The sequence below is a fragment of the Phytophthora sojae genome, assembly GCF_000149755.1.
Source record: "Phytophthora sojae unplaced genomic scaffold PHYSOscaffold_5, whole genome shotgun sequence".
Taxonomy (NCBI): domain Eukaryota; phylum Oomycota; class Peronosporomycetes; order Peronosporales; family Peronosporaceae; genus Phytophthora; species Phytophthora sojae.
Genome location: NW_009258119.1, coordinates 2,008,522 through 2,033,856, shown reverse-complemented (window position 1 = coordinate 2,033,856; position 25,335 = coordinate 2,008,522). Strand labels below are relative to the sequence as shown.

Below are 25,335 nucleotides of genomic sequence, written 5' to 3'. Positions count from 1 at the left end.
AAGCTCTCCACGAGCTCACCAAGCTCCTGAAGTCCAAGGTCGACAAGAAGGATCTGTCGCTAGAGCTGCAAAGCCTGATGTATGGAAGCCATTTTAACTAGGCAGCCCGCCAACTGAAACTGGGTTGGTCCCAATCGGGCTGCCACAGTTAGCTGAGCCTGCTGTTGATGCGGACTATCTGTTCGTGTTCACGGGTGAAAGCAAACGGCCTGACGACCTGAAGAACAATGAACGTGTGAAACCGACGGAAAAGGAGAGAACGAGACGCAAGTCTCGTTGAGATTGGTATTGATGAAGAAGATGATGATGAACGTGATGGACACCCGACCGAGGCTTTGATCACAAGTCTAGCCCAGATCAGGGGACCACCTCGGAGCCTCGTTCGGGCGGTCAAATTACTGCCCGGTGAGAGACTGGGGTGGTGGTCGTCCCAACGATACGACAAGAGGAAGCGAATGAGAGCTTTGGTCAATGGCGCTGTGAACGACGCGCGAACGAGGATACTCCTTGACGCTGGAGCGAATGTTAGTGTGATTTCTGCCAGCTTCGCCAAGCGGCTACGTATGCGAGAAGTCCGGGACCACGGACGAAGTCTCGAAGTCCGCGGCATCAACCCGGGGGTGATGGAGACCCGGCGACGGGTGCTCGTCAAGATCACTCTCGGGTGGAAGCAGGTCTACGAATTTGAATTGTGGATAATAGACCACAGTGCCGGAGTGGATGTGGTCTTTGGGATGGACTTTATGATCCCGGCTGGAATCCGGCTGGATCTATTTCATGGCACCGCACGCCTTCCGGACGAGGTCATGGTACCGCTGCTAAAGTCGCAGAGTGTTGAAGATGACGAACCTTATGGCACGCAGCCTTCGTGTGGGCCGACCGAGGATTTATACGTCCCCGGTCGCGAGTGGCGAGAGTTTCGACTGCCGCGCCAGCGGCTACCTCGTTCGGAGTACGATGTGTGGGTACGACGCACGGAAAAAGCTCGTGCCGACCGTAACGAGGTTTCGACGGGGGTAGCCGACGTGGGTACGGCTCACCAATATTACGACCACAGCGGCACAGTGCGCCAAGCATGACTCCGTGGTGCTGTGGGTACCACATGGTGAACTACCGCGAGAGACTGGCTACGCGAGATTAGACTATAACAAGTACAAGGAGTGGCAGGTGCTGGCATACTCAACGAGCCGTGACGAGACTCTGTATGGAAGGGAGCGATGTCTCTATGACCAATGGCTGGCCAAACAGCCACCCGCGGTTGAGCGCAGGACTTACTCGACGCCGCAGAAGATCTTACGGAGGCCGCGCGACGCTCCAATATGGCCGAGAGGTCATCTTCAAGGTCGTCCTAACGATGATTATTCTTCGCTCGGTATATCGGATCATGCCAACGACCCCAGGGTCTCCCAAGGCTCGGTCAAGGTTACTGAGCCTGGTGCAGACGACACAGAACGTGATGGTATATCCAACGACGGTTCGGACGACGAGGCGAGTGCATGGACCGGCTCCGACGCACTGGAAGGGTCGTCACTTCACCGAGCGGCCTATGCATCCAAGCGCACCGATCATAACGCCTATAGCATCGAACATGGGGCACAGGAAGCCCCGGCCGAAGTGTCAGGAGCCGGAGTCAAGCGTGATGATGGTGTTGGAGAGCTGAACGACGATTCGGGAGAAGACCATGACGCGCCAGATGTAACAGCAGCGGTGGAACCCGCCCCGCGGATGGCCGAAACAGCGACTGACACGCAAGCACGCCCTGAACCAGATAAAACGTCGGTCGCGCGGGGCAACGCCACTATCGACTGGGGTGAACATGATCCTGGACTGAACGACATTTTAACTGAAGCAGGAACCGCCACGACCGAGGTTAGTACCGATGGAGAAAATTGTGTCGATGGCCCGGACAAAGAGGACCCTGAAAGCCTATTGGAGGCGAATTACACCTCGGTCGTACATGCGATGGTTGCGGAAGGGTTCCCGGAGGATGATGACACCGCGAACGAGATTAATCGCAGCGACTACGCGCAGGAGTCTCTACCGACCTCTCGACTGAAGCCTACCACTCGGATTTGGCCCTACATGGAACGAGGTAAACCAAGACACGAGTGCTGATTCTCAGTGGTGGGCTGGCAAAGGTTTGGAAGTGGAACGGACCTGAGATGACGTACCTAAGCGCAGACGAACACCGTTCGATTGTTCGTTTGGGTGATGACCTGCACGAGTGGCGAACGCAGCACGATGTTTGCACGTGGCCCAAGTCGTTGACAAGTTGCATACGCTAACGACGTTTGAACTACCCGCGAGGGTTACCCAGCTCGCGATGGCAGACGAATGAAGCTACTGGAAACGATGATTGAACTGTCTGCGAGGGCTATCCAGCTCGCAGCGACAGACGAAGGAAATTACTGGAATTTGCATATTACATGTGATGTGAATGAGTTACGATGGAGTGGCATGTCGGAATGCCTCGGTCAACACCCCAGCAGATGAAACGAACAGGAATGAAGCTCAAGGAAGGGTGACCGAGGCTTCGGGTGCCGATATTAACGTGGAAGAAGGTCGCGCCTGTGCGCCGGACCTCGACTTGCGACGATGTATGGATTTGATGATGAAGTGGAGATACGAGTGGATCTGGGACCGCTACGCCCGACAACTACGTTTCGTTCAAGGCGGTGGTGCCTGATGTAGCCTGCGCGGAAACTGTGGGAACCCTGAACGAGAATTGGTGCGGCTCGAAAAGATTGATTGCAACACAGCGGGTCGCTTGATGGACCCAGACCTTACGTTACGACCACCGAGTATTTGCTGTAAGTGGATCACGAACCACGGTCAACACTGGTACAGTTTCTCACGCCAAAGAGGAAGAAGCTGAAGGCTCGACCGACGTTTCTGGTGCGGTGGTTCCCGAGCCACAGACTGAGGCAACTAAACCCGAATTGGTTACGACCACCGGAAAATCCGGATGGAACTGTGGAACGAAGGCAACGAAACCACGGTCGACACAGCTACACTATCTCTGAGTGATAACGAAGCAAGTGATGATGTGACCGACGTTGGCGGTGCAGTGATTCGCGAGCTTCAAGCTGGGGCAACCATACCTGCCTCCTTTACGACCACCAAAGTTCCGACGTAGTAATGGTGTGAGGCTGGACGAGTCATCTCACGTTCCCTGACTACTGCAGTTGACGTTGAACCATCGAACGACGCAGAACTAGCTACAGAAGATGTCAGCGACGCTGAGAAGTATGCGGGCCATGTGTGACGAGCGGCGGTCAGCAGCATGTCGATGGAACGTCGGACCATACGACCACCGGAACTCCGGTAGATTGGTATTGAGGCCAGAAGAGTGGCATGGCATGCTGCTCAGTTTGACCCTCAGGTGATGCAGCACTTTCTAAAGCAGACACCAATGTCATCGAGGAAACGAAGCCAAGGTGTAACTCAGGGGCAGTGCGCGGGGTATCGACCGAACAACCAACGTCGGACCATACGACCACCGGAATTCCGGTGGTGTAGCAATGGATGGACTGCCGATTGAAGCATGACCGGCTACCGTACGCCGTTCCGATTGAGTTTGACACGCTGCAGAAGATGCCACTGAAGGTGAAGTAAACGGGACCAAGACGCAAACACCGGCAGTCCACATGGTATCGGTGGAACGACCAACGTCGGACCATACGACCACCGGAATGCATCGGACATGCGTATCACCGTGCGCAACGTAGCGGCTCCAAGCATCCTCAAATCCTCGGTGGCCCTAGCAGAAGATGAAATATCACTGGAGGAACCTTGTGGTGTGTCGACCGACACTTCAGCAGCGACGGAAGTCGCTGGAGGCTCGGTCACAGGTGCAGCTTGCGCCGGAACCGTATTATCAGCGCCAACAGGCCCACCGGTGGGTAATGAAAGATCTTGCGACCCTAGCCAACGTTGCAAAGTGTCGGTGACTACATCTACAGCACCCTGGGATGCCGGAGAACAAGCTGGCGTCATTAACGAGGATCCAACTGATCGCGAAGAGCAGCAAGAGCGCCCAGCGTACCGGACCAGAACACTGAAGGTCCAGGAGAGCGGCGGTCGCAGCGGTCAAGCACAAGCGCGATGAATGAACCATGACGTTTACGGACGGGAGGCGCCTAGACGCTCACCTGTTGCGGGGGCTCGTATCCAGGCGGGGGGCGGTTGCGGTATCGGAAAATGGAGATTACCGGAGCGATTGCCCGTCGCCCAAGAATCAAAGTACAGTCAAGGAGCAGCCAAGTGCGAGATGGAAGTGGCTGCTTTGATTAAGCTGACGACATTATCCTCGTTGGAGTGGCAGATAGTGGCAGAAGCCTCGTCGGGGCCTAATACAACCCTGAACGAGGCTTCATGGTACCCACTTTTAGATACAGATGCATTTAGTTACGTACTTCGGCCGCACTTATTAGTGTAGCCGCGGTCTCATTTGATGTGTCCGGAATCGCCTTATTGCGATCGTTCACACTAAATATTTGTATAGGGACATAGGACTCATCATAGGATGGCCAGAACGAGGCCCCAGGGCCTCAGAAAACTCAGTAATAAAAAGACAGTCTTCCCCCAAAGCCAACAAGGGTCAAGTCCGAGTTCGGTAAGTGTAGCTAGCTTATTGTAGTGCCTGGACACCATGAAAACACAGCTTCGAGCAGCCAAGATTTGGTTTTAAGCTATCCAGACGGACTTCCACGCTTCTCAAGGTTAGTACTCAACCTTACAGCACGATGGTTTACGGGGATTCAAACTCTAACAGCTTCATATGTTTGTGTGTGGTTAATGCTTAGTCGTGCGATCTTTCGCTTGTCGCACTACTATCAGCTTAAAACGAAGCTCTGTGCCTGGGAGAAGGACATTCAGTGGCTTCATCGTGCTTGGAAAAGCTCTACCCAAGTCGAGCTCTTTTCGCTAGAATCAAGTGGAAACTGTGAAGCCGAAGGCGGATGAGACAAACAATGTGCGGTACAAGTAAGGGCAAAATACCGGAAGGCCTGCTTTCAGACAGAATACGTACTGCAGACGGAGGCAAGATCGATCAAGTTTGAAAATGTGGCTGGTTTTGTAGCTCGCGATTGGTGGTTGAACGACTCGGTGATTCTGATGTGCCTTCAGGCATTGTGTGACGCCCGCAGCGGCGTCAAGCTGATGAATATGCTGGTAAATATGGTTGCATGGCCCGATACACCTCGCGACAATGCACAGCAAGTTGAAGACATCACCAAAATGAAGTATGTTGTTCTACCACTCAACACTTCAAACCTCCACTGGATGTTGGTCGTCGCGCAGATCAAGTACGACTCGGCAATCACAGTGTATTTCTACGACCCTCCCGGTGGGCGTGATACCCTTCTGGAGCACGAATGGGAAGAGGGCTTGCTTCCCTTTTTGACGCAGTGGCATGATGACTACAATTTGCAGATCGCTCGTTGGAAAACTGAAACCCGCCAGTCACATGAACCTATCCGCTGACCGCTGGCATTCCCCCGAGATGAAAAAAAGTGGCTCACGAAAGCTAAGCAGTCGGATGCGTCGAGTTGCGGTGCACTGATAATTGCCCAGGCGCACGAGATTCTGAACCAACTGAGTGGTTTTAGCAGCCATTCCGAAGTACCAGCGGACTACACGACACTGCTTCGACTACGAATCTTGTGGTACATTGTGCACTACTGCTGGGAAAAGTCTCCACCATCTGAGCGAGCAGCAAGCTGCTTCGAGACGCACACGGAAATTCTGCAGCAGTTCGACATGACTACTTAGCTGGTCATGATCTCACGCTGGTCATTATTTTCTTTTCTTTTCTTTTATAGTGCATGTGCAAGGTTTTAGACTGGACGTAGCGCTAGTGAACCAGGATCCAGAGCCTCGCAATAATAAATCATCATTCATTTGTCCTAGAGCTTCCTACACTACCTGCCAACACCACTACGATACGTGCCCCTACATTCCAAGCGCTACAACGGTGTGAATGCAGAAGTCTAGCAGAATACCATGAAATTACAATGTGTCCTGCTGGCTGCACTTTGGCGACTCTGATGTGTATCCAAGATCATCCCGGGTCATGGATCGCGGTAGGATAAGCGGCTTCCAGTCCACTTTGCCGCTTTTGAAGATGATAACGCGTTGTCACTGTGCTCCTAAATCTCCTTGGTGAATTCTAGTATTTGATCAGCCTCACAACCAAACGTTAGTTGTACGACCGAGTATTCACGCGTAAAAGGCATAATACCCCGTGATCATGACAGAATGTAAATGCTGGTAGATGCAGTACACTTTAACTATTACTTCGGAGTTATCGCGCGGGCCGCAGGAGACAACGTTCAGCCCAACCTCGTTTCCTTGCTACTTGATCGTGTGCGTCCCGTAAACTTCACTACGGCATCCGATACCGGCGTCATGCAGCCGATGGCAACCATTGCACCTGAGCAAAGCAGGGCACCAATTCACCGTGAGCTGCAAGAATAATGTGTATGTGTCCTTGGACAGAGTGTAGTCCAGCCACCACTTCTTGAGCTCTTCATCTTGGGTCCGTGATCTCGAGCACAGTGTTCGGCTTGCCCTTAACGAGTAGCAGCATTCCTGCGCAGGCGCAGGTTGCCCTTGCATACGAGATGACCTGACTGCGTGCTGACGAACACGTTCTCTCCCTTCACCCGCTTCTTCCTGCCGCCTTCTTCCCACTGCTCTGCTGCCTCCCTTGGGCTCCATCAGCTTCTTTCACGCAGCACCGGCACGCGCGTCTTCTCCAGGACCTGCAGCTTCCGCCACCTTCTTCCTCAGGCACGACAGTTTCCGGTGCTCCAGGACGCATACGAGGTTGCACGTGCTGCCGCGCGGCATCTGGCAGACCTAGACGCCGCTCATGTGTTTGTCCTTGTCCTTGCCCTCGCGCTTCTTGACCAGCAACTTGAACGCTAATACCGGCTTGATTGCACGGCAGGAAACCTGGACATGTAGGAGTAAATGAACGTTAGATTCCTCATGCGTGATGTTAATGGCGCTTTATGTATAATGGCGCTGTATCTACACAATCAATGATCACGAAGTACATAATGGCGCTTTAGCCTGTTAACCCCTCTAACCCGTATTCTGTATCCTACAGAATAAGCATTGTCACAGGGCATAATATCCAGCAAACTTGTCCTCTCTTTCGAACTTCGCATATGGATGTTTGTATAGCCGGTATTGTGCACATCTTCCTGTTAGATTAGCGATGGGAAGATAAACGGGGTTTATTCCGCGGTAATAGACGGACGAGTATAAATCACCAACAGGTTTGAAAATTCGGGTGGAAGCCTAAAACCGCCGCCTGTCAGCCACTCGTACTTTCCTTCATTCCGAAACTGCGCTGTTCAAGACGTCGCAATGCAAGCTTTGCTGGGGCCCGTCGAGCGCGCCCAAGTGGCCAAGGACCATTGCCGAAGACGATCATGATGAGCGCCATTGTGATCTACAGGTAAGCGAGAGCGTGTACTTTGCTCTGTAACATTGTACTAGTGGTATATTGATTCTACGTTGCGATGTTGATTACCAGACCTGGTGATCCTACCCAGACGACGCTATGAGCTCTCGCGTGTGGCCCGATTGGCAGATCGATTGCGGAGTCAGCGCACAATCTCATCGGTTCCTACGAAGCCGGCTACAGCCGGGTCTACCGCTATATTGTAGCTGATGCAGCGGCTACTCAAGAGGCTACAGAAGAAGCGCTCCTCATGGTGTGGCTACACCGGAGACTACAGAAGAAGCGGTAGATGCTACGGCGGATGCTACAGAAGAAGCTCTCCGCGTGATGAGATTACACCGGAGATTACAGAAGAAGGGATAGAGGCTACGACGGAGGCTACCGATGAAAGCAGCAGGAATGGAGCGGCAGTGCCGGAGGCTACAGAGCAAAGCGGAGGCTGCCAAAATGGCGAAGATGACCCACGGCTGGCGCGAACATTGAAGAGCGTGCGCATGTAAAGGAAGAAGTAGACGTTGGCATGAATATCATATATTGTCCTGTTTCGTACAAGAGGAACCGTGTGTAGTGCGTGTCATTACGGGCTATTGAGCATGCAAGCTCCCTGGTGTTGTTAGAGAGACAATCGTAACAAGCTTGTTAGGTGGGCTAAAGAAATCTAATGATGCGCTAATGTCAAGCACAAGGAAGAATTCGCCCAGTTCCTCCTCACTACGTCAGTTAGGAACAGGGCGATTTCTTCCTCCGCGTTTATCGCGACGTGCCGAAGATGGGTGGCTGGAGCCGAAGTATGCTGCATTAGCAGCCTTGCAAGGTATTACCATGTAGCAGGTTTTGAGCGTGCTCTACGCTCGCCACGACCAATAGAAGCTCGCCATTTCGGCATATGGTAGATACATTGAGCATGTTTTGTTCACTTTCGTAGCTATTCTGTGCACAATGTACCCAGCGCTTGACCGCAAGATGCGAAAGGGCTTCCAACAGCAAATCTTTGACAGGTTTTGAAGTATACTTTAATCAAGTCTAATGCTTATTCTGTAGGATACAGAATAAGGTCTGGGGCTAGAAGGGTTAAAGGCGCTCCATGGAGGTGTCGTGACGTTGTATTAAAGGTGCTGTAACGCGAGTCACCTCCTGCAGTTTTGACAATTACTTTAATCAAGTCATCTTATTCTGTATAATCGCTACAGAATAAGGTTGGGGCTAGAAGGGTTAAGCTGAGACTCTGTGAGTCTGTTACGTCTTCCTCTGACGCTAAAGCTACAGCAGCCCCGCTGCAACAACAGTGCAAGCTTAGAGTGTGACGGGGTCACACAGCACAATGCACAGAGGAAGTGCGTGTGGATATTACTATCCAGGTGAACAGCAGTTCACCAGTTCCCGGCCTCAAAGGAAACGGTTTGCTACAAAGGAGTAGGTTATAAGACTGACTGTATTTTGGTAGAGGTTAACTTGGTCGTAATACAAACTACAAGTTAACTATACAAAAGCCCACACAAACTCAAATGGTTGGCTTGCGGAGCTACTGGTACCATGTACCATGTACTCGGGAGAGTGACACCCGTCACTCTTCATGTAATGGGTACACTTGATTGTACCCCGTTACATAGAGTCAGTTGGAGGTTTAGCGACTTTTGGTTTTTGGGAAGGTTTTGCGCAATTTCTTCCATATATTGGTCATATTCGACAATGTTCGACTTGCGTGAAGAAAAAACTAATGCATCTTAAACCACTGGATGATGGCGGTGGCGACCATCTAGAGCAACCTGCCCGTACCGGACCCCACGTGACAACAGGCTGCAGCTCACCTTTCTGCGGTAAAGTAGGAGGAGTACAGTCCACGTCTTCGAGTTGCACGCCGCTCTCTGCGATTACAAATGGACGCCAAGACGATTTTTGCCCCGCGTGGATCGCGCACGCACGTCGGTTTCGGTAAGCCTCCTTCCACCAATCAACGCGCGAACCCTTTCCAAACCGATGCGGGCCGCACCTATCAATGATAGGCTATCATACAAACCACGCTAAAAGAGGTATCGCGATCAATGGACGCGTCTCACTCGCCAATTTTCGTCGTGTATCGCAAGCAGAGGGCGACAAGAACCTACACTTTTTCGCCAGGAGCAACCAAGTCAAGTCAAGTCACAAGTCAAGCCCGATCATGACCGCCGCCGCCCCCGCCGACAACGTGGAGGCCGTGCAGCGCATCACGCGGCGCATCGACGCTATCGGCGAGCGCGACTCGGGCGTCGTCATGGGGCTCTCGTGGTACTACATCAAGCTCATCCTGCTCACGGGCTTCGGCTGGGCCATGGACTCGATGGAGACGTTCATCTTCACGTACTGCGCCGCGCTCATCCGCGAGGACATCCCGCAGAGCTCGCGCCAGGCCTCGTTCCTGGGCGGCGCCGTCTTCGTCGGCTCCTTCATCGGCTCGTTCCCGTTCGGCTCGCTGGCCGACAAGTACGGCCGCCGCCCCATGTTCATGGTCACGCTCGTCATCTTCCTCGTGGGGCTCGCGCTCTGCGCCGCCAGCTGGGACGTCACCTCCATCACGTGCGCGCGCATCATCTCGGGCATCGGCCTCGGCGGCGAGCTGCCCGTGGCCTCCACGCTCGTGCAGGAGCTGTCCCCCAAGAAGACGCGCGGCAAGATCATCGTGCTGCTCGAGTCCTTCTGGGCCATCGGCTGCATGATGGCCGTCGTCATGGCCTTCGGCGCCGCGCCGCGCATCGGCTGGCGCGAGACCTTCTTCATCTGCTGCGCGCCCGTCGTCTACGCCATGGTCATCCGCCTGTACATCCCGGAGTCGCCCAAGTGGCTGGCCAGCGTCGGACGCTACGACGAGGCCGTGGCCATCGTAGAGTCCATCGAGCGCGCCCACGGCCTGGACCCGTACGACCCCAAGTCGGAGCTGGAGAGCGCCGAGCCGCTGCCGCCCGCGCCGCCCCAGCTGCCGGAGTCGCACTTCAAGCGCATCGGCGTGCTCTTCCAGCGCCAGTTCCGCGTGCGCACCACGGTGCTGTGGACGCTGTGGTTCGGCATCTCCATGTCGTACTACGCCATCTTCATCTACCTGCCCAACCTGATCGCGCTCAAGGGCTACAACATGAACGGCCAGTGGGAGACCATCCTCATCATCACGGCGTTCCAGCTGCCGGGCTACTTCGCGGCCGCTGGGCTCGTCGAGATCATCGGCCGCAAGCAAACGCTCGTGATCTTCCTGGCCGGTTCGTTCGCATCCGCCATCGCCATGGGCTACGTGGACGCCTCGAAGGTGCCCGTCATGGTGACCGGCTCGTTCACGTCCTTCTTCATGCTGGGAGCGTGGGGCTGCGTGTACGCGTACACCCCGGAGAACTACCCGACGGCCATCCGCGGCATAGGCGCGGCCTACCCGTCGGGCTTCAGCCGCATCGGGTCCTTCAGCGGCCCGTACCTGTGTGCGTCCATGTTCGGCGACTGGAACGTGTCGCTCGAGGCCATCATGTGGGTCTTTGGTGGCCTGCTCATGGTCATCTCGGCCATTGTGCTCTTCTTCGGCTACGAGCCCCGCGGCAAGAACGTCGAGTTGTATGACGACGACGACCGCACGGAGAAGTCCCTCGCTTTCGAGGCCGTCCAAACGCCCAACTAAGGGGGCGTCCCTTTCGACCGCTGTAATGGGAAGCGGTGTGTCTCTGCATTATTAAGTCTTAAGCTAGTGGTCAAACACGCAACTTGGTTCTATCACTTCGTGTGGTGTTCGTCTTGGCTCATTGTATTGCTGTAGACCGCTAGCATACCAACAATACGATTGAAAACTATTCGCTTCATTCGACCGACAACTTGCTGATTAACTTATTTTTTTCTCGCAGAATGCGGTAGTACATGTAAGTTAGTATCTCTCTCGGCTAAGACCTTCGCTGTCATAGCGTGCCGACTTGCAGCTACAACTCGTCTGTTGCAGATGCACCGAAGTCGGAAAGCCACCACATCGGCTTGAGTCCTCCATCGACCAGGAACCTTCGACCTCGGGGCCAGCGGTCCTTCACTCGATCCTCCAAGTACCCGGCATACATGCGGCGGCTCTTGAGGAACAACCTGCGCAGCGCAAACGGCTTGACGCGATACCACCAGCCATCGTGCGGCGTCTTGGCGAGCCACGGGCGGAAGTGCCTCCCAAGTCGCTCCTCCAGGTCCGTTGCCAGCTCTCGGAAAGCGCGTTGAGCCCGGAACTGGCGCCCCTTTCGGCGGTGATACTCGGTCGACCCGGGCACCAATGGCTGCCAGAAATCGCGCTCCCACACGGCTCGACCGTGCACGCGCCAGAACTCGTCCCAGCGCAGGAAGAAGAGGTCGAACGGGTCGTCTCGCCGCTTGAACTGAAAGGGGATTTCAAGGCAGCGGAACACGAACCGCCAGGGCTTCTTGGCCTCGATCTCCGCCATGTTCGAGCGGATGATGGCGTCTACCTGGCTCACGGGTAAGTAGTCGCTCTCCCACGACGACAAGCGAGGAGCGCTCACCGCGGCCGTGCGCTTGTCAACCAACTCGTCGTCAGATCCCTCTCCGTCAGCTTCGAAGTCCACATCGCTATCGCTGTCGCCAGACTCGTCTTCTTCCTCGGAAGAAGAAAAGCAAGAAGAGGAAGACGAATCTGTGTCGGACAAGTTCGTCAAGTCCACGGTCGGGCACAAGTCCAGCGCTGCCCCCGACATGAACGTCGTCGTCCGTCCTGGAGGATTGCTCCGCGCTTTGAGCTGCTCTTCATCGTCCGATTCCACCGCGTCCTGCAGTCGCGACGGCGATGTGATCTCTTGGCGCCCAGAGGTATCGGCGATCTCTTCAACGTTGTCATCCGAGTCAATCGCGTCCACTGCATCCAGCAGCGCTGAGCCGTCGAGTTGCGCGTTAGCTGTCGCCTCTGGGAGATCTTCGTCATCATCGTTGTCGCCGTCTTCTTCGTCGTCGCTTGAGTCCATGAGATCAACGGCATCCAGCAGGCCAGAGCCATTCCGGTGCTCCGCTGCAGCAGCGTCCAGACCCGGCGACACGCGCGGCTTCGGACACAAGATGCCGCCCGGAGGACAGGCTTGTACGTAGAAATCTCCATTCGGCAGGTAGCACACGATACCCGCCGGAGGGCGAGAGGACGAAGATGACGGCAACTGACCTTCCTCCATGGTCTCAGCAACCTGGTCGTTGGCTGTCTTCGGGTGATTGATGGAGAGCTCGCGCGATTCCGAAATGGCCGCGAGCAGATCTTTCGCTGCCCGGGAGGCGAACGGTTCTTGAAGACTAGTACAGAGCCATCAATCGGTTGACATTTCTAGATCCATGAGCGAAGAACTCGCTTGGAGAAGCAACGGCCTCCAGGCGGTCTTAAACTGCAGGATCGTAAATAACAAGCGATCCACCAGCTGCAGTGGTTTGCCGCACACGAAGTGCCATAATATATTAGCGCCTAGTGTTTATCTGCTTCATGAGGTCTTGTCCAAACGGCTATTGAGCTGCAGATCAACGTTGAAGGAAGTGTTAAGTGTTGAATGTAGCAATCATATCCTAACGTTGGTCCGACTACTTTTCGATGTTCGTCTTATGTGCGCTCTAAGTATCGCTTAAGTTTGACTTAGGTTCGTGCGTGCTGAACTCTTTGCGTCACGCTTGACTTGCAAGTCACTCCATCTGCTGATCTCCAGTCGCAGGCACTAATCGGCCGACTGCCTCTTCAATTCGAGCCATGCGGACGGCGGCGCTGCTGCCAGCGGCTCTGCTGTCGCTCGCGCTGCCCCGCGGCGTCTCGGCCGAAACGCGTCTCGTCTCCGCGTGCTCCTCCACGCTCTCGGACAGCTCGCCGCCCGTGCTCGAGCCCCTGCGCGCCGTCATCGGAGACCAGTGGGCCGACCTGCTCGTGGGGCTGCTGGGCCACTCGGCGGCCAGCAAGTTCCTCATCTCGGACGCCGGCAGCTCGTGCCTGGCCAACATGAACGGCACGGCGCTGGGCGAGGTGCTGGCCGCCAGCACGGCCGTCGACACGTGCGCCAACGCGCTGGCCATGCTCAACGTGCCGCTGGTGCAGAACGCGCTCGGCAACTTGTCCGTGTCGCTGAGCACCAGCGACAACGAGAACGGCGCCTTGGACACCTTCATCGAAGGCCTGGGGCTCGTGGACGAGGGGGAAGTGGAGCAGATGTGCTCGCTGTACGTGGACGGCTTCGTGCCGTGTCTGCGGTCGCAGCTGCTGCCGTCGCTGGCCACGTTGCGCTCCACGTCGGCCGGCGGCTGCTGCGCCGCGTGGGAGACCGAGAGCGTCTCGCTTTTTGACTACACGATCACGGGCCAGTACTCCAAGATGGCGCAGCTCCTGGGCGACGTCTTCTGCGCCACGCAGACGCCGGCGTTTAATGGCACGAGCTCGCAGCGCTGCGGCTATACGTTCCTGCAGAGCGCGGGCGAGCTGGCCAACACCACGTCTACAGACCGCGCTACAGCGCTGCTGGAAGATCTGCGCGTGCCCACAGACCAGGCCTGCCTCAAGGCCGAGGGAGAGGCCTACGAAGACTCGGACGGCAACGCAGTGGCCACAGTGTCGAGCGACCAGTACACGGCCAGCGGCTGCGTGGTGGCGCTGGACCGCATTGCGACGTGGGTCAACGGTCTACCGCTTGCTGCCAACAGCTCCGAGTCGTACGGCGTCGACCTCCAGTCTCTCTTCGGAGCTGGCAAGTGCGTCAGCGGCTCTGATGTGTTCCCAGTGGTCCAGGACTTCCTGCCCAGCTCCATCGTGGACGCTATGAGCGCCTCCTTCTCCGATGCGTGTCTCCACGTGTCGATGAAATACGCGGACGGCTGCAGCTTCTCGCGTCCGGCGTCGCTCGTGGACTGGAACTACGAGCCGCCGCATGCCAGCCAGGCCGGGTCTGGGAAGGAGAGCGATGGCACCTCCGCCATCAACTCGATCAACACGGTGCCGCCGAACGTGACTGCCGAGTCAAGCGCTGCCGTCTCGCATGACTCGGCAGTAACTTCAGCAACAGCCACACTGCTTGTAGGCGCTGTCGTGATGGCGCTGTGGTAGCATTGAAGTAGATAGATTTAATGGTTGCAGGAGAATTCGAGACCTTTGTGAAGACGATCATTAGACTCGCTAGTCGCTGTTGATATGTGCATGCCCTGCCGTCGACAGCGCAGGCCGCCTGCTTCTCTAAACGGCTCTCCAACTTCCTTACGACCCCAATCCTGAAGCTGCTTAAAACACGCAAAAACAAAAGTAAAATCTCGAGCAATCACGACGATCGGATCTTCGGCTTCACACCCTGAGCTTGCTTGATCTTGGCGTCGCGGAGCTCCTCTGTATGTAGAGTGTACGCACGTCGGTGATGATAGTGTAACTAAACCTTCTGGCTGCTGCAGCTAGACGAATAGCCCCGTAGACGAGGAGCCCTTCGTCGAGTCCACGACAGCCGCCGAGCGAGACGACTCGTAGTCGGACGCTCGTGAGTCTTCGCGAGACCTCCTGCCGCGGTGTTCAGCCTCGTGCATGGCTGAAGCGGATTGACGAACGTCGTGCGTCGACATGTACGACTCGGCCAGAGACGTCTGTGGGTCGTAGCTGAAGGCGAATCCGCTGCCAGATCCTCGTGTCTTGCCAGCGAACTGAGCCTGTGCCTGTGCATACTCGTTCGAGTGTTGCTGTTAAATGTCAAAGAACAATGTCAGAGGCCATGATTGAGTGAGCGAAATATTTAGAGAGAGCAACGCTTACCGCATGGTAGCCGTGGCTTGGAGATGACGAGTTGATGTAGGCGGTGTCAGCCATGCCGTTGACAACGGGGATGCCAGCTTCCATGTCGATGCGAGACGTGGGGCGCTGGTCATACTGGCTCTTGCCTTGGTGAAGCACGTGTTGCTCCTGAACAATCTGCCACGGCTGCGGGTAGAACCGGCGGCAGACAGCCGTCCACGTAAAGTGACGAAGCAGCGAGACGGCCAGACAGATCGGAAGTACCAGCCAGTACGTCTCCTGCCCCAAAGTGTTCTGGAAGCTGCCGTACTCCGTCGTGAACATGGAAATCCAGTAGCTCGAGATGATGGGCGTGAGCGGGAGATACGCGATGACACCAACGAACCAACACGCGGCACCGTAGACGCTCCAGGACATCTGCAGCAAGCACAGCTTGATGTTTGCCACCAATACCACCATCGTGAATGCCAGCAATCCGTACTGCACCATGGGTGCGCTGCCGGCGTTCGAAAGGTTTTCGTTGAACGCGTACACCACGAACACAAAGATAACCGCCGACTCGTACACGGCGCTACAGATCCACTTGAAGAAGGTGTAGTTGTTGAACAACTCCATGCGCGGGCCAACCAGGTACAGTTCGGGGAAGTGCTTGCTGACTTCGAAAGGCACATCGTAGTCGAAAACTCCAAGCACAATGATGGGCAGCGAAGTGTAGCAAATGTTGTACAGCTGGAAACCCAACTCACCGTAGAACTTCTGGCCTGAAGATCCCGTGCAGAACATATAGAAGTACTGCGCCAGCACCATTACGATATTCTTGTAGAACATGTAGCCCGCGAGAATCGACATGCGCTTGTAATTCAAGCGGCCGTGGTGCAGCAGCAGCTTCTCCAGGAAGTAGAACTGGCCGATAGCGTAGTCACTCGAGTTCACAGCCTGCATGCCTTCCTGTCCCGAGATACCGACACCAACGTGTGCGCGCTGGATCATAGCCACATCGTTTGCACCGTCTCCAATCGCCAACGTCCGCACCTTCTTGTTAGCAGTGCGAACCAACGTCACCATTTCAGCCTTCTGACTAGGAGACACACGGCAACACACTACGGCTTCACAGGCCATGGCCAGCGACAGGAATTCGCTCTGGCATCGCTCATCTGCAAGTGTCAACTCCAAACATTCGCCGTCGATCACAACAGCGTGGCGACCACTGCCCCGCTGTACCTGCGCGTTCGCATCCGTCAAGTGCGAATAGATAGCATCCTTTGTGGGATACAGATCGCAGTTGAAGATAAACTGCTGCATGTCATTGTCCATAAGCTGGCAGGCGTAGGAAATGTTGATGGCAGTCTCCTGCTTGTCACCGGTGAGCATCCAGACGCGCATGCCAGCACGCATCAGGTTGGCAATGCAGCTGGGCACATTATTCTGTAGTTTGTCCTCAATAGCCGTCGCACCCAGCAGCTCCAGATCACGCTCGATTTCCGTCATCAGCTTGTCGATCTCATTGGGCAGTCCGTTCTTGCGCTTGTCAATCTCTTCCAGCGACGAATTGGCCTCCTTAAAGCGCGCGCTCCAGTTGAGGTACTCCTTCTCGTCCACACGCCGCTGGGCGATTGTGAGCGTACGCAAACCATCGTCGCCGAACGTCTCCAAATGACGCATCGTGTCCTTCATCATTTCGGGGTCGCTCTTGTCCTTCGCCAGCATGGGGTAAATGATGTTGTCAGCGCCCTTAGTGAGCACCCAGTACTCACCGTTGGGGTACTGCACCACGACCGACATGCGCTTACGGTCGCTCGTGAACTCCAACACATCCAGAATCTTGAACTCGAGCAGTACGTTGGAGCCTGTCGCACCGTTAGCGTAGCGGCGAACAAGCTCCGGACGCTTTACGCGGACACGAGCAACACCCAGACCGCGAGACTCGAAACTGAAGCCCATGAACTTGGCTCCCGACACCAGCGCCTGCTCATCGGGTGAAGAGGCCGAGAAACGCACCTCCGAGCTGCCCTCCACCGTCTCCGGGATCACAGTCTGGCACAGACTCAGGTGCAGGAAAAACTCGGCCTCACGGTTCGGCGTGTCGTCATTGATAGGCCGTTCCAGAATGTTAAACAACCGCGGGTCCTCAAAGTTGACGTAGGGGATCTTGGCGCGGCGTGAGGCCGGGTCCGGCTCCGTCTCTGCTGGCACTATCACACCCTTACGGCGCAGCGCAGCGCGGCCAATCTCCGTCGTGCCCGTGCCATAGGACACGCCGTTGATGGAGCACTTACGGAATTCCATGACGTTGCACGTGAGCGTACCCGTCTTGTCGCTAAACACATACGAAATCTGGCCCAGTTCCTCATTCAGTCCCATGGAACGCACGATCATGCGCACATCCGCTTCCTCGTAGTACATGTCGAGGTCCCACGTCATGAAAATGGCCTGGATGAACATGACCATGGAAATGGTCACGTACAGCGACACGGGGATCATCTGGTACATGAGCAGGAAGTAGTAGCCGAAACCGATGAACCACTGGCTCGTCATGCTGGGCGACCAGTCCAGGTACCAGCTCTCCTCGATGTTGCTGTTGAGCCAGATCACCTGCACGGTCGTGGCGATGATGCACAGGAAACAGAGCAGCAGGAACAGCCAGATGATCATCTTGTTCACCGTCTCGTTGATGGAGCTCCACTTGGGCCGCGTGGCCGTGGCGCTCTGCATGATCTTCGTGTCCGGGCCCGTGTTCACCACGAGTCCGTAGATCCAGTCCGTGTTGCGCAGTTGGCAGCCACGCAGCAGGACGTTCTTGATAGCGATGGGCTGCGGGTGCGAGTCGGCGGCTTTCGAGCCTTCTGTGACGGACAGCGTGCCGTCGAAGCGGCCGATGGCCTTGTTGGGGTTTTCACAGCGCAGCTGGCCGTCGAGTGCCGCCACCTGCGCCGCAGTGCGCACGTGCAACGTGGCGTCGCAGGCGTGACGCAGCTTGAGGTTGGTCTCGCCGTCCAGACTCTTGGTCTCCACGTAGCAGATGCCGGCCGGTTCGCTGGGGTTGGGCTCGGCCACGGCCAGGATGAGCAGGTCGGCGGGGGCCGTCTCTCGGTTGTGCAGCTTGACCACGGAGCCGACGGTGAGCGCGGCCCAGTGCATGAGCGCGATGTCCGGGTCGTCCACGCCGCCGGCGCGGTTGAGCGCGTCGCTGGTGCCGGTGAACGTCTCCTTGAGCACGTGGCACTGGGCCGAGTTGGCCTCCTTGTCGGCCAGGTGGCGCCGGCGGTCCTCGATGATGGCCAGCACGCCGTCCACGGCCAGGATGAACACGAGCACGGGCAGGTTGGAGGGCAGGCCGTTGGTGTTACTGATGCTGCGGATGCACTGCAGGATGGACACGAGCAGGAAGTAGGCGTTGGCCAGCTTGCGGAAGCTCTCGAGCATGAAGAGCGGCAGGAAGTTCCACGTCGTGTACTTGGACGTGATCACCACGTTGGAGCAGAACTCGGTCGGCGCGTTGGCCCCCTCGGGGCCGGCCTGCTGCCGGTGCGTGGCCGGCAGCGTCACGACGCGGAAGTCGGCCGACTCGGCCTCGCGCTTGCTGGCCACGGCCGGGTCGGGCGGGCCTCGCAGCGCCATGGCCGCTGTGTTGCGGGAGCTGGTGTCGAGCGGCGCCGAGGCGGACGCGGTGTTGGCGGCGCTGCCGAGCGTGTTGCCGGTGTGCACGGAGCTGGCGGGCGGGGGCTGCGCGCGCGACGTCTGCAGCTGGTGGTACGCGTCCTGGTGCTGCGGCGCGCCCACGTCCATGAATGGAGGAAGGGGCCACGGCGCGAGCGAGGGCGCCGGTGGATGGAAGGAGCAAGTGGCGACGGCGCCGGCTGAGCGAGCGTCCGGTCTTCTCTCTGCCTTCCTAAATGCCCGTCAGAAAAACGGGCGTCGCCCGCTCGAAAGAGCGGTACACTGTACCGTCACCCACACCAGCTGCTGGATTTGCGTTCCCGAGCTCTCCTCGAAAATCCTGCCCTTGCAAATGGTTTGCCCTCTAAAATCGACCACGCCTGGATCTTAATAGGAGTGGACACGAGATAGGCGAGGGCTGTTTTAGCCTTGTGCTTTGGTGGAGGCCGCTTTTAGGCCCGAAAACTCAGACCTGCACTGGCGAAATATAAAAATCATACCTAGGTTTTAATTAAGAGCTGGATGGATTAAAATGGAGATTATCAACGAGATAATAAGTATGCGTTGGAGATTATAATGTACTTAAGTATCGGGTATTTGCGTGCGTGCGACCTGCAGCCTGCAGGCACTTCAACCGCGTGCGTGGCTCACCACCGCAGCAGCACGTCGCCACTTAGCACACTCGAATTAATGCAGCCGCTGGGGACTAGCTTCCAGGCCCATTTTGCATTTTACTGCGTTGAGCAGGACATGCTTGGTGTCGGCAATGCCGACTCGGCATTGAGCTGGGGCCCGCTCGTGTATCAGGATCGGCACGTTGCTCCTTGCGACAAGAAGCCTGCCTGCCGAAGATCCAGCGGACCAGGACGCCGAGCGCGCATATAATGGTCGACACGATGACTCCCGCTCAGTGCTGCCGCCGCGCCTCGGAGCGTGATCATGGCGGGCAAACGTCGTCCGTCAACCTGTAACCTTACATGCTCGACTCTTGTGATGTACTCAAGGTGCTGTGTCTAAATGGCCCGCAGCCTCAGCATTAGCAACAACAAAATGCCAGCAACGCCAGCAAATTCGAGCCTGCGCGACGACAGCCCACCAAGTCCAAGTGGCTAACCTGTCGTGGGCACGAACTCGTCGGCCGCCGACACTGCTGCGACGCGGCCAGCAATAATTAAAATGTGTAGTGAGCAGTCATGTCAAGTGGATACTGTACCCCAGTTCGAGCTGCAACTTGCGCACTAAAACATCCACGAGCCAAGCCTGCTGACCGATCACTTCCCACCTCCTGGTCTCCCTGCAACTCGCAGGGAGACCAGGAGGTGGGAAGTGATCGCAGGCTGTGACCGTGGATACAGGATCCTTTTCGTTTCGTCTGGTGGTGCCTTTTTAGTTTCCGTGGTGTGACCTCGCCCTGTTCAACGAGTTGCTTGAGTACGAGAGGCATGGTACTGGTGAAGAGAACCTCTGCCCATGTTAACCACTGACCATCGAGAGCCCCGGGCATGCATACATTAGTAGCTGCCTGATCCGTATGGTGAACGTTGTTCCTGGGGACTTGATGCCACTTCCGAGGGGTTTGATGTATTGTTCTTGCCAGCAATCTTGGTACGTTAGTGCTTGACTAGCTTGGGCACACACAGTAGGGTGTCGAATTTGAGCTTCGCCCCCGACGCCAAGGAATCATTGAGCAGACAACTTATATCGCTGCTGCATGTTCCGCGTAATACATCGAGATTGAGCGTGGCAAGCCTTCATCCGTTATGATACATGTTGAAGTGCACGACCAATCACATCTCGTCTTGGTCAGTACATACTCGGTGCAGCAACGAGCAAACTGCTGCCGCTGTAAGCTTACCTCACTATCGTAGAGCAAGGTCATCGCAGCTAGTGCAGTAGAGCAACGCCGCATTGTTACTGTAAACCAGCTACCGCTGCCATCGCGACGCACGAGTTCACTGCTGACATACTTCCCCCCCCCCCCCCCCCTTTGCCCTTTGCACCACAACAAGGCTGCGTAAGCTGCTCCCATGAGCTAACTCCAATGTAATACTCGCCGCTGAGGTGTCTTTGCTGCTCCACTCAGAACCAACTCCGAGCGCGGGGGCAAGTTGCCGCTCGCGACGTTGAAGCGAGTGTCCGGTCCTTTCGCGCCCGCTCATTGGCGCATTTTCGTCAAATTCCCAATTGCGACCAAATGGCCGAGAGCTCCCAAGCAGAAGCTGCGGCTCCGCCGTACGCGGCGGCCCCGGACGAGGACGGCGACTACAACGACGAGGAGGAGGACGCGTACCTGCTGCACAACCTGGCGGAGCAGGGCCGCGTGGACCGGCTGCGCTCGCTGCTGCCGCTGCCGTCCGAGTGCGCGGAGCCGCCGCCGCGCCTGAGCGTGCTGTCGAGCGAGACGAGTCTGCTGGAGAAGGACGACATGGGTTTCCTGCCCCTGCACGTGGCCGCGATCCACCAGCAGACGGACTGCGCGCTGCACCTGCTGCGCTACTCGCCGGCGCTCACGAGCGCCATGCTGCGGCTGAAGGGCGGCGACTTCGGCACGCCCTTCCTGCACCTGGTGCTGCGGGTCGGGGCCATCAACGCCGCGTTCAGCGAGGCTCTGATCGACGAGCTGTTCGCCAAGAGGGAGCAGGAGGCGACTGGTCAGGATTTCTACGGCGAGGACGTGCGCGCGCTGCTGTTCGAGAAGGTGGCGGCGAGGGACGAGGAGGGCAACACGGTCTTCCACCTGTGCGCACGCTACGACCTCGTCAAGTGTCTGGACGTGCTGGCGGCGTTCTACAAGCGGCAGTTGTCTGCCTTGGAAGCGGAAGACAAGAGTGCTCCTGAGCCTGATGGGGCCAGGAAGAAGAAGCCGCTTGCACTCGAGACGCTGCTGGAGAAGGGCAGCAAGGTGGGATTCCGGCCGCTGCACGAGGCCATGAAGTACCGAGCTGCTGGCGCCGCCAGGAGGCTGGTGAACGAGTATTGCGTGAACGTGAACCCGGTGACGCCTCTGCAGCAGACGCCGGCGCATATTGCGGCACTTGCAGAGTTCGCTGAAGGCGTGGAGATTCTGCGCAATTCTCCTCGAAGTGGAGCAGCCAACTTCTCGCTCGAGGACTCGCATGGGTGCACGGCAGCCCACGTTGCTCGCAGGTGCGGCTTCGCTGCGCTTGAGGCACGTTTGCTTGCAGCAGAAGAAGGGAAAGGCGTCGAAGAGGCTGCCGATCACCCAGTGGACGTGGCACAAGGAGACCAGACTCGGTTCTTTTTCCACCCTGAGGTGTGGCGGCATTTGCCCATGGCTTATCATCGTCGAGGCGGGCCAGACCCCCCACCCGAAAACCCCGAGCGAATCGACACGCTCGTGGATCCGGTGTTCGGTATCCTGTGGTCTCGTGAGTTCCAGCGACCGAATGTGAAGTGGGACCATGAAATCGAGCGCGCAGACATCGCCGACATTCTGCGCGTGCACGAATTCCACTACGTCAATCGCCTGCGCCAGAAGTGCGCGCCTCTTGCTGCGTCCGTAGTGGGCAAGACACCGGTCGTGTCTAAGAACGACGGTACAGGCCACCACCAGTTTCCGGGCCAGCCGAAGCGCGCGCCTAATGATGGTGGCGACGATGTTGAGGAGTGCCACGCCACGTTCTCGTTAGATTTGGATACGGCTTTGTCGGTCCGTTCATATGACGCGGCCGCCCGTGCTGCCGGAGCAGTGTGCAAGGCGGTAGACGAGGTCGTGGCGGGCAAGTGCAGGAATGCGTTCTGTATCGTACGACCACCAGGGCATCATGCCGGGCCGGTGGGCAAGGTCGTGTGTGAGAACGACCCAGAGGGGAGCCTCGGCTTCTGTCTATTCAACAACGTTGCCGTTGGCGCAGCGTATGCTCGCGCGCACCTGAAGCATCGCGGGGTCAACAAGGTGGCCATTCTGGATTTCGATGTGCACCATGGCAACGGCACGGAGGAGATCGTCCGGCAGCTTGTGCCATCCACGAAAGAGATCGCCTTCGAGACACCTTACGGCACAGGGAAGCAGGTTGTCCACCAGTACAAACCCTGGCGCAATGACGACGACGCGGAGAACGTTTTCTTTTGCTCTGTGCACGGCTACGGGCACAAGGACCCCGAGAACAAGGAGGAGCTGGCAAAGGGTCAAGTTCAGGGGTGGTTCTATCCTGGCTCGGGCGTCTCAAGCGTGAAAGAATCTCCTGTCATTTGGGACGAAGGCTTGGAATTCTGCCGCGAGGGGTCCTCCGCCTCGCGCCTGAAATGGCGCAGCGCGCTCCGGGATCGCATCTTGCCCAAGTTGCGTGAATTCAACCCGGACCTCATTTTCCTGTCGGCCGGCTTCGACGCCCACAAGAAGGAGCTCGTGAACTGGGGGTACGTTTCGCTGCTGGAGCAGGACTACGAGTGGCTCGTGGGCCACGTAAAGCAGATCGCTAACACGTGCTGCGACGGCCGGCTGATCTCGGTGCTGGAAGGCGGCTACAATTTCCACGGCCGCATGGTCTCGCCCTTCGCGCGCAGTGTCGCGGCGCATACGCGGGCGCTCATCAACCCGGCGCAGGAGCCCTGGGACGAGGAGGAGATCGCGAAAGAGGCCAAGCACGAGCAGGCGCTGCTGGCTAAGTACCTCGCCCCGGCAGCGACCCCAGCCGTGACGATGCTGCAAGCGAAGAAGCGCGCCAAGGCCGACGCTGCAGAGCCCCTCGTGCGGCCCAGGAGCAAGCGCGCGAGGAAAGACGTGGACTACGTGGCGCTGGCCAAGGAGCTCGCCGAGCAGGGCCAGCAATAGCCATTTGTTTTAGTGAGACGAGGCACCGAAAAGATACTTTTTGCTAGTTTTGCGCCTAACTCGTTGAAGTGGTCGCGCGGAGAAATCGATGTTAGTACGTCGCAGCAAAACGACAAGTACACAGTGTTGATTCAGGCAGCGACGCCGCCGTACCTGCACGACAAGGGCATGATAAAGTATACAGAAGTCGCTTTGCAGCGAGCTCTTGGCTCGCTGCGCTCTCGGTTTTGAGCCTATTTGCTGTCCAGCAAGAGCAGCAGCAGCAGCAGTGCAAAGAGCAGTAGCAACGGCACTCTCCGGCCCAGCTGCTGAAAAAACGCCACAGTAACTGCGTGTTAAATTCGCGTGGTCCTCCTCTGTTTGCATTCCGTGTGCATTGCTCACTCTCAGCACCAGTGAAATTTGTCGTCACCCCATGCTCACGCCCGCGGTGGAAACGCCCGAGCGTTTCCCTGAAATTATTGGTGGGGCTGCTTGCTGCAGCATCGCAAGCCAAGAGAGCATGCGAGAGCAGCGGCGCCAAGCTTGGCAAAGCGCTGCAAGACTCGCCGAAGCTCGACCGATCTCGGGGAGCCCAACACGGCGGCTTCAACTTGGATCCGCTTCGACCTACACTTTTCGCACCTTTGTGCGGGCTACCGCCACCGGAGAAATCCCAGAAACTCTCCTCTCATTGGCTCATGATCGGATACAGTCACAAAAGGCACGCAGTACCACACCGAATTCGGGCGCATCCCCCCGGGCCAAGCAGTCGCCATGTCTTTACCGTCTCCGACGACCCATACTGGGGCCCAGTAGTTTAGCGCGATCACCTGCCCACCAGCCAAGGCCGCAGATTGGGCCGGCCAGGCCGCGCGCGAGGGAGATATGAGGACCGATTTACCCCGCGCTGGGTGGCTGCCTCAGCCGCCGCGCGTCCAGACGCTGCTGGACTTGGTGGCAGGGCGCTCAGCCGACAAGCTTTGCTTGTTAAGCCATCTGGTGCATCCTCAAAAAGTGCAACAAGAGATGCAAAAGTTGCAAAAAGGTCGGAAGATCGAGATTTTCGCTGAATGCTGGTTTACACGGCGTGTTTGTATGGGCCTGCTGGGAAAGGGCGCCGAAAGTGAAGGTACGCCACTGATTGGCCAATCTGCGACCTGTTTTGGGCCAATCCTCGCGTGCCAGACCTATGATATGTCGCACATGTCGCACACGCCGGCGGGCACTAGTATACTATCATAGTATACTACTATAGTACTGTGGAGATGACAAAGGAGGGGAATCGCTTCCACCACCACGGTTTGTCTGTTTCGAGCGCGAAAAAGCGGTAAGAAGCACTTAGTGGGCGAGGAGTTGAAGCGAGGGCTGAAGCACATCCGTCCTCTGCTAATCTGCTCGTGCAGTGCAGTGACGTCAAATCAACACTGTCCAAGTATTACCGTCCTATTCAATGTAATAGTATACCACATCTTTTATCAGGTCAAACATGCATAGCTCTTGTTGTACTGGTAGTCAAAGGCATCGCCGCTGAAATGGTTTGTCTGCTCGGACGACCTCAACATCGTAGATACACTGCTACGGTAGATTGGCACTTGAAGCGAGGCTTCAAGCCTAACCAACCCAGCTGCTTGCTTGCTAATTTATAAATAGCACAGTATGGCGCCGAACGAGGGATTACCATGATCCAGTAGAAAAGTACTG

At 56.8% G+C, this 25,335-nt stretch overlaps 5 protein-coding genes across 5 annotated transcripts; 3 read left to right on the top strand and 2 right to left on the bottom strand.

The window, feature by feature from the left end:
• Nucleotides 1–4,788: 4,788 nt before the first annotated feature.
• Nucleotides 4,789–5,487, top strand: PHYSODRAFT_507201 (hypothetical protein; the record flags this gene model as incomplete). Its single annotated transcript, XM_009530503.1, has 2 exons — nt 4,789–4,945; nt 4,967–5,487. Coding segments are annotated over 2 exons (678 nt in total), but the record flags the coding sequence as incomplete, so codon positions are not given.
• Nucleotides 5,488–9,728: 4,241 nt separating this feature from the next.
• Nucleotides 9,729–11,111, top strand: PHYSODRAFT_506430 (hypothetical protein; the record flags this gene model as incomplete). The annotated part of the gene is made up of 1 exon (XM_009530502.1): nt 9,729–11,111. One exon carries the CDS (start codon nt 9,729–9,731, stop codon nt 11,109–11,111), a length of 1,383 nt encoding a protein of 460 aa, XP_009528797.1.
• Nucleotides 11,112–11,589: 478 nt separating this feature from the next.
• On the bottom strand, nt 11,590–11,904 carry PHYSODRAFT_391507 (hypothetical protein; the record flags this gene model as incomplete). Its single annotated transcript, XM_009530501.1, has 1 exon — nt 11,590–11,904. A coding segment is annotated over one exon (315 nt), but the record flags the coding sequence as incomplete, so codon positions are not given.
• Nucleotides 11,905–13,591: 1,687 nt separating this feature from the next.
• PHYSODRAFT_286241 (hypothetical protein) lies at nt 13,592–17,497 on the bottom strand. The gene has a single exon (XM_009530500.1). It carries the CDS (start codon nt 17,484–17,486, stop codon nt 15,159–15,161), a length of 2,328 nt encoding a protein of 775 aa, XP_009528795.1. The 5' UTR covers nt 17,487–17,497; the 3' UTR covers nt 13,592–15,158.
• A 3,554-nt stretch (nt 17,498–21,051) lies between these two features.
• Nucleotides 21,052–23,652, top strand: PHYSODRAFT_561066 (hypothetical protein; the record flags this gene model as incomplete). Its single annotated transcript, XM_009530499.1, has 1 exon — nt 21,052–23,652. The coding sequence occupies one exon, from the start codon at nt 21,052–21,054 to the stop codon at nt 23,650–23,652; it is 2,601 nt and encodes an 866-aa protein (XP_009528794.1).
• Nucleotides 23,653–25,335: the final 1,683 nt, after the last annotated feature.

Bases quoted from the DNA above. Each gene is read 5' to 3' on its own strand.
- PHYSODRAFT_286241 (XM_009530500.1), bottom strand. From the start codon at position 17,486: ATGGAATTCCGTAAGTGCTCCATCAACGGCGTGTCCTATGGCACGGGC.